The sequence below is a fragment of the Pimephales promelas genome, chromosome 24 (genome assembly GCF_988280905.1).
Source record: "Pimephales promelas chromosome 24, fPimPro1.hap1.1, whole genome shotgun sequence".
NCBI lineage: Eukaryota > Metazoa > Chordata > Actinopteri > Cypriniformes > Leuciscidae > Pimephales > Pimephales promelas.
Window position 1 is genome coordinate 20,156,689 of NC_142792.1, and position 15,390 is coordinate 20,172,078.

Below are 15,390 nucleotides of genomic sequence, written 5' to 3' on the forward strand. Positions count from 1 at the left end.
GCGCTCTCACGTTAATTTGCTGTTTAGTAAATCTGTGCCCGGTTGCATAAAGCACCTTAAGTGTAATTTTCTCTTAAGTTCACCCTTATGTTTCCCTTAAACCTAAGGGTGTTGCAGAAAAACCCCTTATCTGTTACTTAAGGGTTTCTTTAAGTGAAACGTCATAAACACTTAGATTTTCCCTTAAATGCTGTTTTTCACTTAAGTAATCCCTTAAAAAATTGTTAAGTGTTGCATAAAACCCCTTAACGGTCATTTCCCTAAGTATAATTTAAGGTTTGGAAATCTTAACCTTAAGAGTAACACTGACAAAAATAAAGACGAAATGGCTGAATGTATGAAACCAGCTGAAGATCATTATGTGCCAAGAATAATTTTTAGGGATAGGGAGAACCCTTTTGGACCCTTTTTGTTTTTTAATCAAAATAAAATAAAAGAGTCCGAATGTTTGTAATTGTGTAACGCAACAAGGAATTTTATTACATCTGATCGTCAAACCAACGTATCAGCAACAGCAACCAACTGCATCGGCAATAATTACAAGCCTGAATTGACAACAAAGCGACCAGTGATCTCTCTCTTATTCTCTTCTATAAACATATAGTGGCTATTAAGATTTTAATTAATTACTGTTTAGGATATTTACCAGACAGATATTTAGTTTATCATTAACAGATATGTGCCAAATGTCTGTCAGATTTCGCGCTCTCTTCTTCTGTTTAGTTTTTCCTAACTCACTGACGACGGTGCACAAGCCACTTAAGGTAAAGGGAAAACATGACATGGATTTCAGGAGAAATAGGTTTTGTTAATGTGTAGCCTAAGGCAAGTCGAATGGATTTGGGAAATGGACCGGCCGGGATTTTATATTTTCGGAGCTAGAAAGATAGACGTAAAGTTATTTGCAATCACTAGATAGTGCCTGCACAATCATACAGTATGATCAGATATTGGATACGTGGATATATCAGATATTGGATATCAGATACGTGTCCCCCCATAGAATTACGCGTGTGTTTCAGACAATAGCTGGGTTTTCCACATGCATAAATCGCCTGTCAGCAGAGGGGTTCACCGGGTTGCGGGGGCTCTTTTCCGTCATTTAAAAGACTCAATCCCGTAGTTTGCTTTTTCAAAATTGTTTTTATTTGACCATATTAGTCAAGAAGAAAACATTTATCATCCTCTGTCCAATTAGGCTTTCTTTTTTGTTTTCTTTATCCATTCCGATATCCTAGCCTACTTTATTTGATGAAACTGCGAAATTGCTAGTGTTAGTGTTTTGCGTATCTATGGCAACAACAGACTTTTATAACGTGAATCCAGGATAGCTGTCGTGAAACACTTAATTTTTTCCCTTACCTAAGAGAACCGTTTAAGAGATTATATGCAACACCCTTAAATTATTCTCTTAGGTAAGGGGAAATCGCCCCTTAAGTATCATTCTTAAGGGAAAAACTTAAGGTGTTTTATGCAACCGGGCACTGTTCCTTAGCATTCTTTGACCACTCTGAAAGAAACATCACATCTAACTGAAAGATCTTTGCTGTTACCAGTTTTTCTCATCATTGGAATTACTGATGATACTGGTTATTAACCAGTTTTTTTATTTTATTTCTGTCACCGATGGTAAACACAAAACAAAAATGCTCATCATATAAAGTATTAACATTGTAACACACTGATCTGTTGGTATCTTTCGGTGTGGTATGAATTGGCCTTTACATCTTCACAGAATTATGTAAATGCACAAGTCAACCTGAACTAAATAACATGCTAGTCAAAATCTGTGAGTCACGTTGTGAATGGCTCTTTCCAATGTGCTAAAAAACACGGACAATGTTTAACTAAAACACGAAGTATTTACACTATTGTAATTGACACAAGGATGAAATTAAGTGGTTGCAGACACTTGTTAGAAAATATAAATTATAGAAAGAGAAGTTTTATATTGTTGCTGTTGGCGGAAACAGTCTAAGTTATGACTGTAACCTCTGTTCCCTGAGAACAGGGAATGAGACATTATGTCAATAAATCTTTTTGGTGAACCCCCTCCACGTGAATTGTTGTCTGAAAAACTATCCAGTCAAGGCAATCGAACTTGACCGGCGACAGCCTACGACGTCACTAATAGTGCGAACCGGAAGTGTGAATAGAAGGGGCACCTGGAACATGTCATCCACTTTCATCACAATCGTTTACAGACCGGATCATAGAGAGGGGAATCTTGGAGAGTAGATCTCAGCATAGTACAGTATAACCCTTGCAAACGAGGGTAACTCCACTCGATCTTGAATCTACACAGTGCAATGAAACATTGTGGATGCTGGGCACTCTAACAAGAGACCCTAGATAAAGGGGGGCACCTCCTGCTCTATACTAGGGCAGGAAGGCCTCATCAACCTTCTAACCAGACTTAGGGTAGCTAGGAAAATAATATATACACTCACCTAAAGGATTATTAGGAACACCATACTAATACTGTGTGTTTGACCCACTTTTGCCTTCAGAACTGCCTTCTACGTGGCACTGCTTTAACAAGGTGCTGAAAGCATTCTTTAGAAATGTTGGCCCATATTGATAGGATAGCATCTTGCAGTTGGAGATTTGTGGGATGCACATCCAGGACACGAAGCTCCCGTTCCACCACATCCCAAAGATGCTCTTTTGGGTTGATATCTGGTGACTGTGGGGGCCATTTTAGTACAGTGAACACATTGCCATGTTCAAGAAAACAATTTGAAATGATTCAAGCTTTGTGACATGGTGCATTATCCTGCTTGAAGTAGCCATCAAAGGATCCATGTTCTTATTCTGTTTACGCCAAATTCTGACTCTACCATCTGAATGTCTCAGCAGAAATCGAGACTCATCAGACCAGGCAACATTTTTTGAGTCTTCAACTGTCCAATTTTGGTGCACTCTTGCAAATTGTAGCCTCTTTTTCCTATTTGTAGTGGAGATGAGTGGTACCCGATGGGGTCTTCTGCTGTTGTTGCCCGTCCGCCTTAAGGTTGTGCGTGTTGTGACTTCACAAATGCTTTGCTGCATACCTCGGTTGTAACGAGTGGTTATTTCAGTCAAAGTTGCTCTTCTATCAGCTTAAATCAGTCGGCCCATTCTCCTCTGACCTCTAGCATCAACAAGGCATTTTCGCCCACAGAACTGCCGCATACTGGATGTTTTTCCCTTTTCACATTAGAAATGGTTGTGCGTGAAAATCCCAGTAACTAAGCAGATTGTGAAATACTCAGACCAGCCCGTCTGGCAACAACAAACATGCCACGCTCAGAATTGCTTAAATCACCTTTCTTTCCCATTCTGACATTCAGTTTGGAGTTCAGGAGTTTTTCTTGACCAGGACCACAACCCTAAATGCATTGAAGCAACTGCAATGTGATTGGTTGATTAGATAATTGCATTAATGATAGATTGAACAGGTGTTCTTAATAATCCTTTAGGTGAGTGTATGTATATATGAAGAGTTCAGATGCAAAAGCCTCTAAATGCCATTTGAAATTTTCTTCTTTAATGATGATTTTTATCAAACTTGTATATTTAAGTTCAGTAATTTCACTTAAATAACAATTAATAGGTAATTATCATTGCCATATAAGTGAAATTACTGAACTTAAATATACAAGTTTGATAAAAATCATCATTAAAGAAGAAAATTTCAAATGGCATTTAGAGGCTTTTGCATCTGAACTCTTCATATATAAATATATATATATATATATATATATATATATATATATTTGACTAGGCTCTGGGCTAGAATTAACATGATGAATATTGCTAAAATCCACAACATAGTGGAGCCACCTTCAAGGTGGCCTGTGAAGGCCTACTACTTCATGGCGATACTTCAATTCAATTATCAACAGCGTCAGCTCATGACATGCTCAGGCTCTAAGGGAGTGTACTCAAACCCGTCCCCAATGGGAGGGAGTACTAAAATGATCCCTATTGGTGTAGGGCAAATAAACTAAAGCTCTGTGGGTTGCCAAACGACAATGCGATGACAATGCAGTCCTGAAGTGTCAACTAGTCCCTCCTGTGTGCCTCTTTCCCCTTACCTCTGTACAGATAATCGTTGTCAGGATAATTCCGGTTTACTTGGCTACGCCGAAGTGATAAAATTCTGTATTGTAAATTTTAAGGCCAGACAAATAGTTTGTTGAGGGTTGGTATTTTTTTTTAAGCAAAGGACTACATGCCTGCGCACATATATTGAAATGCATACCTATAGAATTAACTCTTAAAGGCAGTGGCGTAGCAAGTAAGTCCCAGGCCCATATGCAAAATAAAATGGTAGGGCCCCCCCCTAACCCCGCCCCCCAAGTACATTGAAGATCAGTGTTGTGCAAGTTACTTCCAAACTATAATGCATTATCTATTACTTGTTACTGTTATTTAAAAGTAATTAATTACCTTACAATATTGCTGTCTCTGAATTGTAATGTGTTGCATTACTCCTGTATTACCTTTGAGTTACTTTCACCAAAATAACTAGGCTATTCAGAAGTAGAACGTTCTAAAAAGGGCTGTAACGGAATGCGATATGAAACCAAAATCACGATTGGTGACACTCAGATCCACCAGAGCCGTTGAAAAACATCATCATAAATCATAAATAAATCAATAAATCATATTTAACGGCACTGAGATCCACAAACCTGCAGAATCGCGACACACCCCTTCCAACTCCCAACGTTATCCTCCTTACCGTCCAGATCCAATGCTACCACATCTTTAAATTAGGCTACTAGTATTATTTGAAGTTAACATTATAAAATACGTAGACCTACACCACAAAACTAGTTGAGGATAAATTATTTAAAACTGGGAATTCCAGCATTATGGACATGACATTTGCAGTAAAAACTTGAAAAATAAATACTCATAAAAAGCATTACTAGCCTACCAATATATTGAAACATCTGTTTATCCATGCTTCTCCCTTAAAGGAGTCCAGACATTAGGAAAATATCAGTCTACACATTTTATATTTAAAATTAAGGAAATAGAAACGCACTCATGCGTGAAAAAAAAAAACAACTTTTAGGAGGCAAAATATATTTTTTGTAATTTTGTGAATATTACACTGTGAAATGGCTCTCCACAGAACATAAAATATTCATTTTATTTTATTTTTCGTGTTTGCATTTGAAGACGTGACAGTTCAAGCGCTCTGAAGCGGCACTAAAAGACTTGATTTAAAAAGTTCACAGAGGACACAAAGCCCAAAGGGAATTTCGTTTTGAATTAATTTTATCTTGATTTTAATCAATGTTTCTTCAACCATTTGACTGGATTTAATAAATATTAACGAAAAGCAGACAATTATAGATAATCACGACACGCAGGCGCCGGCATGTGAACTGGAGCGCGTTTCATAAATAGGTTATACCGAAACTCAGCCTACAAGTATAGCCTACTCCACAGATCTGAAACTATATCTATATTGAAATGTCAAATTGTAAACAGAACAATTCAAAACAAAACTAAACAGATTGCTCTCTGCTTATGAAAGCAAATGTGCATTCTCTGGCGCATTCACAAGCATACTGCGAAGATCGCGAGTCAGCATCGTCAAGTTCATCTTTATTAATAAACAATTAAAATGTATCCTCCTTGCTATATTTGGCATATTCATAATCATGCTTTTGCTGGTTCTTTGTGACAGCTTTTAGGTGCTTTAATTATTGGCTTTAATTATCGCCGCCGCTACCCTTAGGCTTACATGTTGCGTCACTCACCACTGCATCAAAAACATGATTGCGCAATAAAAAACATGAAAAATACCACCTGAACATAGCCTAACTGTTTAGAAAGAAAACACAGAACGAGTAGCCTTATGCGCATAAGTCTTTTCCATGCCATATTCACCCATTAGCTGCTTTTCCACTGGCCGAAATTATGACTCGCCGCTCCTGTAAAAATAAAACGCTATAGAAATATATCATGACATGCATACAAAAAAAAATATTTATTGTGGCTAGTGCTACACTTAAAAAAAAACTACCTGGTTTTAATTAAAAGTTCTCAATCGATGTGCCAATTTGCACATGCATATCCTGCATGCCCAGATGCTACGCCACTGCTTAAAGGCCAATTTATACTTCTGTGTCGAGGGTACGCCGTAGCCTATGCCGTCGTGAGCATTTATACTTCTGCGTTCAGGTCTTGGTTGCTCTGCAGTACAGCCCCGAAACGCCAGTTAGCGGCGGAGGGTTTTAATGTTCTACTGTGTTTAGATTCCTCACGGCTAGGTTACTACACGCAATGGCGACTGAAAGAGAGCGGATCATGTTGGAGTTGGAGCTTATTGAGGTGGGAAAACAGTTAATTTTTTTTTAAATTACTAAAACTAAAAGACGTCGGAGCAGATGGTACGTGCCCCTGAACCGGTTGAAGCAGAAGGAGGGTGAATTTTCTGTGCTTGTCTGGCCACTGAGAGACATGAACGAGGAAATGCACTTCAGATATTTCCGAATGTCTGCCGGTAGATTCGATGATTTGGACACAAATCTTTTGGAACCACTAGATCCACGTCACCTTTCAAGGGCCCGCTCCACCAGAGCTGCAGTTGGGGTGCGGAATGACCTGAGGGCCTTCTTTCAATCACCCCACGGAATTGCGCCATGGCAGAATAACTTAGTGTGTCGTGGTGAACTTGATCAGTAAATTGTACTGGTGTAAAATAGATGCACCTATACATGACACCTAGTGTAGCTTATTAAGGTGCAATGATCTACAATTATTAACAATAGATGCACAAGAGAAAACTACACAAAAAATAAAAACTATAACCTGCAAAAATTGGTGCAAACAGCCAAAATATAACAAAATGCTGAAGTGCTAGTTATATACAAAAATGTACACATGATATTAACAACACAACTAGGTGTAAAGAAGCAAAATATGAATAGATGCAAAAGTGCAAACTACACACAAATTACTAAAATATGCAAACTATATATACAGATGCAATGTTGTAGTAGAAGTAGGCACAATTGTTAATTTTTTCTGTTGCCACTTGAACAGGACTTTGGATACGTCAAACATCGCATGCGCCCTGTGCTCCTCCGGCACCCTCTGCAGCATATCAGCCACAGTGTTACCAAACCAGTCGCTCTCTTCGTTTCCTTGACTCAATATCTGTTGCAGCTCCACCCGCCGTTCCTCCAACTGAGCCTCCAAACGAGCTACCTGCATCTGATCCAGTCATCTTGTTCTTTACTCTTCCATTTCTGTGCCATCCTTGGACTAGGGGTCATTGGTGATGGCTGGGGGGACGGAAGAGATGGCTGGGGGGACTTGGCTGGTGATGGGGGCTAAACTTGGTAGTTGCTCATCATTGTTGACTGGAGGTCTCACAAGCTTGAATCGCTCCCATCCTGTGACTAAGAAAGACGTAGTAGTTATACTACTGCTATACTGTATATATAATAGCAAATAGTTTATATATATATATATATATATATACTGTATATATATATATGCACGGGGTGTATATACATATATATATATATATATACATGTGTGTGTGTGTGTGTGTGTGTGTGTGTGTGTATATATATATATATATATATATATATACACACACACACACATACAGTACTGTGCAGAAGTCTTAGGCACACTAGTATTTTCGCCTCAAAGAAATGGTTTTAAGCCAGTTATTTATATATTTTGTTGTAGTGTCTCAGTAGGAAATATCAGTTTACATTTCCAGACATTAATTGTAATAATCCAGTGAAATTTTTGAATGCACAAGGATTCTGACAACAGCCAATGCTCCACACGGAGGTCGGATCTCGCCATCATCGAGTGCATCTGAAATTATATGAAGAAACAGAAAAAAACAGAGACTAAGGCCTGAAGAACTGCGGCAACGCTTCCAAAGATGCTTGAAAAAACCTGCAAAACTGAAAACTATGTGCAATACTTGGACAAAAGCTGTTTTAAACATAAAGGGTACTAAACACCTATTGATTTGATTTAGTTAACTGTTAAAAGTTAATAACAGTTAATATAAATAACAGTTAATCTATTTCTGATTATGACATTATTTTTGAAAACATTCTCATTTACAGCATTTTTACACAAGTGCCTTAAACTTTTTCACAGTATTGTAGCTTTGCAGGCAGGCAGGCACTACCTTCGAGACGTTGCCGCAGTTCTTCTGGTCTTAGTCTCTGTTTTTTCTGTTTCTTCATATAATTTCAGATGCACTCGATGATGGTGAGATCCGACCTCCGTGTGGAGCATTGGCTGTTGTCAGAATCCTTGTGCATTCAAAAATTTCACTGGATTATTACAATTAATGGCATAATTAATGTCTGGAAATGTAAACTGATATTTCCTACTGAGACACTACAACAAAATATATAAATAACTGGCTTAAAACCGTTTCTTTGAGGTGAAAATACTAGTGTGCCTAAGACTTCTGCACAGTACTGTACATGCATACATACAGTATATACATATATTATATATAAGCTGATGCATTCAGTGTTAATTCACAGATTGACAGAGCTATGGATACTGCATATTCCTGCATTGCAAACGCTACATTGTTTTGTTTGTATTATCTGCAAGCCAGACATTATTTATTTATATTATATGTAATAGATTGTTATAAACAACCCGTTAAATAAACAACCCGTTACATATATAATTACAACCTAGAACATTGTTTTCACAGAGATATTATTTTTGCACAAATCAATACTCCATTAGCATTGCTAGTTAAGTTAGCTAACCTAATCACAAAGGACGTGCATTATTTACCTTATCGTCAAAGTTTGACTCTGTAAACAGGTGTTTCACATGACGTGCCAGCCAAAACAGGAATAAATAAAACGCATCAGAGACTTTTTATCCTCCTGGATCCCCACTCTTTGTGGCGAGTTTTTTACGGAGTCGAACGTACTTGTCTTGAGTGTTCTGCCATCCTTCATACACTCCGCTACATCCAACCTGACATTGGAGAAAATCTCTCTCCATGAATTCGCTGCCACCTGGCAGTCTTTGTATTCTGCAAAAGACGAGTCATACAGATCGCTGTATTTCCTCACCTCTTCAACCAATCGCTCGGTCACTTGGTCCATTTCCTTGTTTCTTTCCTAGTCTTTTTTAGAATTTACAAATGGCAGGTGGTGCAGAAGAGCATGCCGGAAATGCGTAGGAGGAAATGCATTGCTACCAAGCCGACCATAATACGTTATTCTAGAACTGTTATTCTACCAAGCTGACCAAAAATAATGTTATTCTAGAACTGCTAAAGCCAAAACAATCTGTTACTTTAATTTCTTTTATCATTGTAAAGGCGCTTTTGAACAATCTACATTGTTAAAAGCGCAATATAAATGAAGATGACTTGAGAGAGAGAGCATGAGAGAAGCGCCTTTCTCAAACTCCTCAGCGAGCTCCATCTGGGAACCCCATGATCTGAGTCTCGAGCAGGACCCGAATCCTGCTGGGCCCAGATGCCTGTCTCTCTTCCCTCGAGAAGAGGAACAGGCGAGAGCATAGTTTTCTAAGCAGAAAACTCTCACATTTTGCACAATCAGATCCCTCAAGAGCTGGTCGAGCTTGCTCTTCCCCCAAACAGTAAACGCACAAGTCGTGCGTGTCATTTGAATGAATAAGGCATTTATATAGCGCTTTCATATGTACTACTGTACATCCAAAGCGTTTTACAATCATATCAGGGGTTCTCTCTTCAACCACCACCAGTGTACAGCATCCACTTGGATGATGCAACGGCAGCCACAGTACAACGGCGGCAGTGGGCTCACCACACACCGGCTACAGGTGGAGAGGAGAGAGAGTGATAGAGCCAATTCAGTGGATGGGTATAATTAGTAGACCGCGTCCCCAGTGCACCGGGGTTACACCCCTACTCTTTTACAAGAAGTGCCATGGGATTTTTAATGACCTCAGAGAGTCAGCACCTCAGTTTAACATCTCATCCGAAGAACGGTGCTCTTATAGACTGAGGTGTTAGCTGGCCTCACTAACACCTCTGCCAGCAGCAACCTGGTTTTTCTCATGAGTTGTCTCATCCAGGTACTGACCATTCATAGGGAGGAGATCAAACTTATGGGTATCCACCTGGATAATGGATCCACACCATTGCCATTATTCAGGTGATTATAAATCAGAAATCAAAACACTCCCTGAAGACGAAAAGAGGATGACATGTTCTCTAGGCGCCCCTTTTATACTTCCCCAATAGCGTCATTGACACAGTGTGAGTTGCCTTTCGAAAGGTAATTTCTATATTTGCGCAATTAGAACGGTAATGAAAACGTGGCTATCTTTGGGTAAATTTTGTCCAATTGTACAATGTTTTTGCATATTTGGGAAATATTTGTTCATATATTTGGTTTAGTTTTGCACTTTCTAAAATACTATTTTCCTTGACTAAAATGTTTGTCTAAAATGAATAAAATATCACACGGTACATTTTTTAATTATACAGGATATTTTTCTAAAAAGACAAAAAAGGAAAAATTAACAACTGCCTGGGTACTACATCTGGTTCTTTTCTTCACTAGTCTGTTCAGCCCATTTGAATGCTTTTGCAAATTGATGGGAAGCTTCTATTGCTAATAGTATAATGTTGCTCAGTTGTTTTAACCTTGTTTTACCCCTGAGCAAAGAATAAAGAAGAACTTTGCTGTGAGTATGTGTATTTGCTGTGAGTGCCTTTAAACTTGAGGTAGTTTGCAAACATGGTTTAAGGATTTTGCTCATCTCTTCTAGGAGGAACAGTACAAGGCTTGATCTCCGATCTTTTAGGAAAGCGAGCTCCTGTGTTGGTAGTCAGTTTGCTGCTGGCCATGGGAGCATTAGTGGGATACAGCCGTAAGTTTAGAAAAGAATCTTGAGTACCATTTCAGACACTTTCTTTTATTGCTTACTTTGAGAAATGACAGCTTAATAAATGTTTTTATTTATTTATTTATTTTTTTCCTTTTTTTATTTCTTTCAATGCTTGCTCAGACTCTCCAAATGACCAGATTGTGAATGGAGCTCTACTAGCAACGACAGGTGACACATTATAATACACTGAAACGATTTTTCTGAAACGAAGTCAACAGTTATTCCTCCTCCCTATCTAAGAGTTTATTAACATTTGAATATTTCGGAATTATTTTATTTCAGGTTTCCTTATTGGAGGCCCATCAAACATGATCAGTTCAGCAATCTCTGCAGATTTAGGCCGACAGGAGGCGCTGCAGAACAGTCAGCAGGCTCTGGCCACAGTCACAGGAATCGTGGACGGCACAGGCAGCATTGGAGCTGCAGCGGGACAGGTAATACATTGCTTTGATTTTTTTTTTTCTCTTTGGTTTTAAACTTAGTGTCAAACCTCAGATTTTTTAAGTTCAGAATTTTTTAACCTCAGAAGTTAAAAAAAAATTGAACCTTGCTGTATTAATGTGGCTCATGAAGTCCAGAATAATCTTTATGCTGCTTTAATAACTTGTACAAAACACTATTAATCAATAATGTCATAGCCCTCTAGGAATAAGGAATAAAATCAAGGAATAAAGTCAATGTATTTTTTACTCTTATTGTAAAAAAGTCACACTGCCAAAATTATATGCATTTTAATTCTAAGTGTGATGTTTATTTTGTATTTAAAGACATTATTTTTATTATTAGTCACACTTGGGTAAACGTCTATAGCAGTGAATGGGAGATAACAGCAAATATAATTTTTGTTTTCCCGTTTGCTCTAATAACTAAAGAAAAAAACTGCGTTTCCACAACTTTCCAAAAGACAATAATAAAATAGAGAGAAATTGATCACAGCAGTCAGAAGAGAAAAATATTTGCCATTGTATTAGAAACACCCTCGCGGCAGCGTTAATCATTTACTGACAAGGTTGAATTATTGGACACCCAAGGTGGTGATGCGGCCACAATGCAAAGCTGATTATTTTCTAATAATTCAATGGACTGGGAATCAATTTTTTCGCTTATACTACGGTTACCACACCTCAAGACATTGTCCAAATGTTGCATTTTTAACTCCTTAAACCTGTTTTTGTCCATAAAATTGTCCATTGTAGAGCTAAGTGACAGAGGCTTGAGCCATTTATTATAGCAGTCTAATGCAGTAATTAAAGAGAGGGAGAGAGAGATTAATCGGGTGTGAATTACCTGAGAGTCTGCGAATCTCAACAGTGTTTCGGCACCAGCGTCTCTACAAATTGCAAAATTGTACATTTAATTACCGAAATAAATTGTATTGTAAATATATTATCTCTGGAATTGTTTTGTTGTGCTTTCCATACATAATAAAATGTTATTTTGTGGCAAAATACATTTGACATGTTTATCCTTCTATATTTAATTTAAGCTTGTAAGCTTGGTCAGTGTCATTGTGGGTTTTGGTTATTTTGCTGTTGTAGGCTGTAAAGACCTTTTGAAATAACTGAAATCTTTTTTCTTTAAAAAGAAGAAAATATGAAAAACATAGATGATACTAAATTTGATGACCGAGGAAATGTCATCAAAATCTGTGAAAAAGTGTCCATTATTGTTTTTGTGTTTTTGCTGTTAAAACTGAATGTATAAGTACTAATTTTAAAAGTATTTCTGTCTTTTAGTACCTGGTGTCGCTTATTGAGAGCAAATTTGGATGGATGTGCGTCTTCTATTTCTTCATAGTCATGGTAGGTAATTGTAATGTTGCAACAGTGAAGCACTAAAGGCACATCCTTTTATTAGACAAAATTATTCAGTGAACAGAGACTCATTTTTAATTGTCAAATTAAAGGCGAAGTGTAATTTGTGTAATTAGCATCACCAGACTGAATTAATAAAACAGGAAAAGGACCAAAATATGAAATTCTTGCATCAGATTAAATTGTGTCCTATCAAATTCTCTCTAGAATAACAATGTACCCCCCTTTAAAGAGCCCCTATCATAGCATTTGAAATGTTCCTATTTTTGTTTTAGGAGTTCCCAAAAACAGTTTAACGTGCATGCAAGGATAAAAAACACTTTATTTCTCTTATAATATGCATTTATTTTTAACTGATTTGCTCAACAACTCCCGTTTGACGATTCATTTTCCCAAACACCTTCTTGAGTGACGCGAATCTGCGGCTATTGGTCAAATGACCCAGTCAGTAAACCGTAGGCAGAGACTGTCGGCAACGGAACGCCCATAACCAGGATTATAGCTTGTCAAGTGTTGAAAATTGTATATAGGGTTTGAACAAACGTGTCAGAAAAAGTGCACTTTCCACACGGTCCCTTACTCGCGTCTCCGTCAAGAGCAAGCTTTCCCGGCGAAACTCACATTGCGGCGGTGCTTATTATATAGAGCGGAGTCATATTTGGCTAAGTCGTTTAGGAGGTAATTGCCATTTTTCAATGAATGTCTGGTGAATATCAAAAAATAAAACTAACTTTACCCCACTTAGAAGCTGCGCGGAGTGTACACAACACAATATAACTATATTGTACATGCTACAGAAAACATAACAGCAAACATTATTAATATTACTTACAGATTGTGATTCGGAGGAGGACGAACCTGATCCATATATAATACACTGGATACTGAGCCCTCCTTCGGGAACAACCGGCATGCGAATGATTCGTCATTAAAATGATGAGAACACAAGGTTCGGGCTATAATGTTGTGGGTTGCAAATATGAACTCTGACCACTGATTCTTCACATGCTCGTCCCTGGACAATGGAAACAAGTGGCTGAACGGTCTTTGCAATGTAGAACACAGCGTCTTCTCGACATGATGCGATTCAGCTGAAGTATTTGAATGCGTTCTAGACGTCACTTCAAGTCTGCGCGTGCAGTTGTTGGGAGCGGCCAATGACCTATCTACGTCACGACGTAACAGCTAATGACTCGTTTCAAAAACAATTCATTTCATAGACTCAGAGTCGACTCTCACTTTTGAAAGACAATAACTTTATATACGGGCATTTTCAGATATAAATCTTTGCAGGATGTTTTCATTCCCTTAGAGCTATATTCCACACTACATGAACAGTCATTTAAAAAAAAAATCCATGATTTTTGCTCTTTAATGGCAAGCAGAAAATCATGCTTCATAATAGTAATATAACTAAAACGTATGGGCTATACTTAAAAAAAAAACTAAAGGAAGGGAGCAATCTCTTTACTGTGTCCAATCCAAACTTCGTTTCAGTAGCAAGAAAGAAAACTGCTTATCAAACCATTTCATGAAGCTTTAAGCTTGTATACGATTTAAACACTGCATAAATGAACATGATCGTCTCCTTAATGTGCCATCCATCTACTCTAAAGTCAATTCTGAAAGCTGAGCTGAGCAGACACTTCAAAGCTGCAGTCTGCAGTTTTTCCTCTTTGTTGCCATTTCTGTTTGAAATCTGCAATTGCAGTCATTAGCGGAATTATCAACTTTTCGTGAGTTGTACCTCGACATGGCACTGCGTGGATGAATCCAATGTTTTGAGGAGAATGTACAGCTGTCAATCACTGCGCTGATGTCGATACCGGCATCACAGTCCTTGCTTATCCTTGTTTTTCGCATAGTTCCGGTTGCAGTCTCCTTTTGTGACATAATGATGCAAAGACAATCTCGAATTCCCTGTGGAAATCCTCTTGTACCACTGGAATTAAAAACATTATTAAAAGCTTACAGCTTTGAATCAAGCTAAGGCAAGCAGATAACGTTGAACACTGGCTGCTCATATATTTTCTCAAACATTTATTTTGGATACTTTTTAACCCCAAAAAGTTAAGATGGACCTTTACCATTTGTCTTTCTCTCATCCACAGACAGGGTGCAGCGTGCTCTTCATCATTCCACTCCTCTTCCGTGAAATGCGCTCCTTATGCCGAGACAGTCAAGCTCGTACACATCAGCTCTGAGGTCATTCGGGTGACTTCTTTTGCCTGTGTCTTCATTGAAAATCTGACATTTTGAAAATACAGACTTGCTTTTGCTGCACCTCTTATTTAAGAATGTTTTTTTCCCCCTGAAAACAGAAACCTCATATTTAGTCTGACTACTCTACATCAAGGCATTGTTCAGACAGGCAGCAATTCTGTGTTTATTTTTCCTGTATTCTCAGCAAACAAGAATAAACCTATCCTCAAGTAATTTCATTTATGAAGACAGTGAATGGTACTTAAGGTCTGTTTCTGTTTTATTTCAGTGTATTGCTGTGCCTGTACTTTTTTTTTTTTTTAATTCTAATTTTATTATTGTTAAAGGGCAGGGCCCTCTTGAGTTTAATTTATGGTGATTATAGCCTGATTGAATTGTTGTATTGAATGGGTTGTAATTTGTGTTAAATATGCACCAATTTTTTAATTCACATTAAAAACACTCAGTTACACTT

The 15,390-nt window shown here is 37.9% G+C and overlaps 1 protein-coding gene across 1 annotated transcript in view; it reads left to right on the plus strand.

The window, feature by feature from the left end:
- Positions 1 to 15,149, plus strand: part of slc37a3 (solute carrier family 37 member 3) — a 42,926-nt gene extending 27,777 nt beyond the window's left edge. The window contains exons 11-16 of the mRNA XM_089126610.1: positions 10,780 to 10,881; positions 11,020 to 11,067; positions 11,182 to 11,333; positions 12,636 to 12,701; positions 14,825 to 14,918; positions 15,035 to 15,149. Of these exons, the coding sequence (XP_088982736.1) occupies positions 10,780 to 10,881; positions 11,020 to 11,067; positions 11,182 to 11,333; positions 12,636 to 12,701; positions 14,825 to 14,917 (461 nt within the window). The 3' untranslated portion in view covers position 14,918; positions 15,035 to 15,149. The remainder of the gene's footprint in view (positions 1 to 10,779; positions 10,882 to 11,019; positions 11,068 to 11,181; positions 11,334 to 12,635; positions 12,702 to 14,824; positions 14,919 to 15,034) is intronic.
- The last annotated feature ends 241 nt before the right edge of the window (positions 15,150 to 15,390 follow it).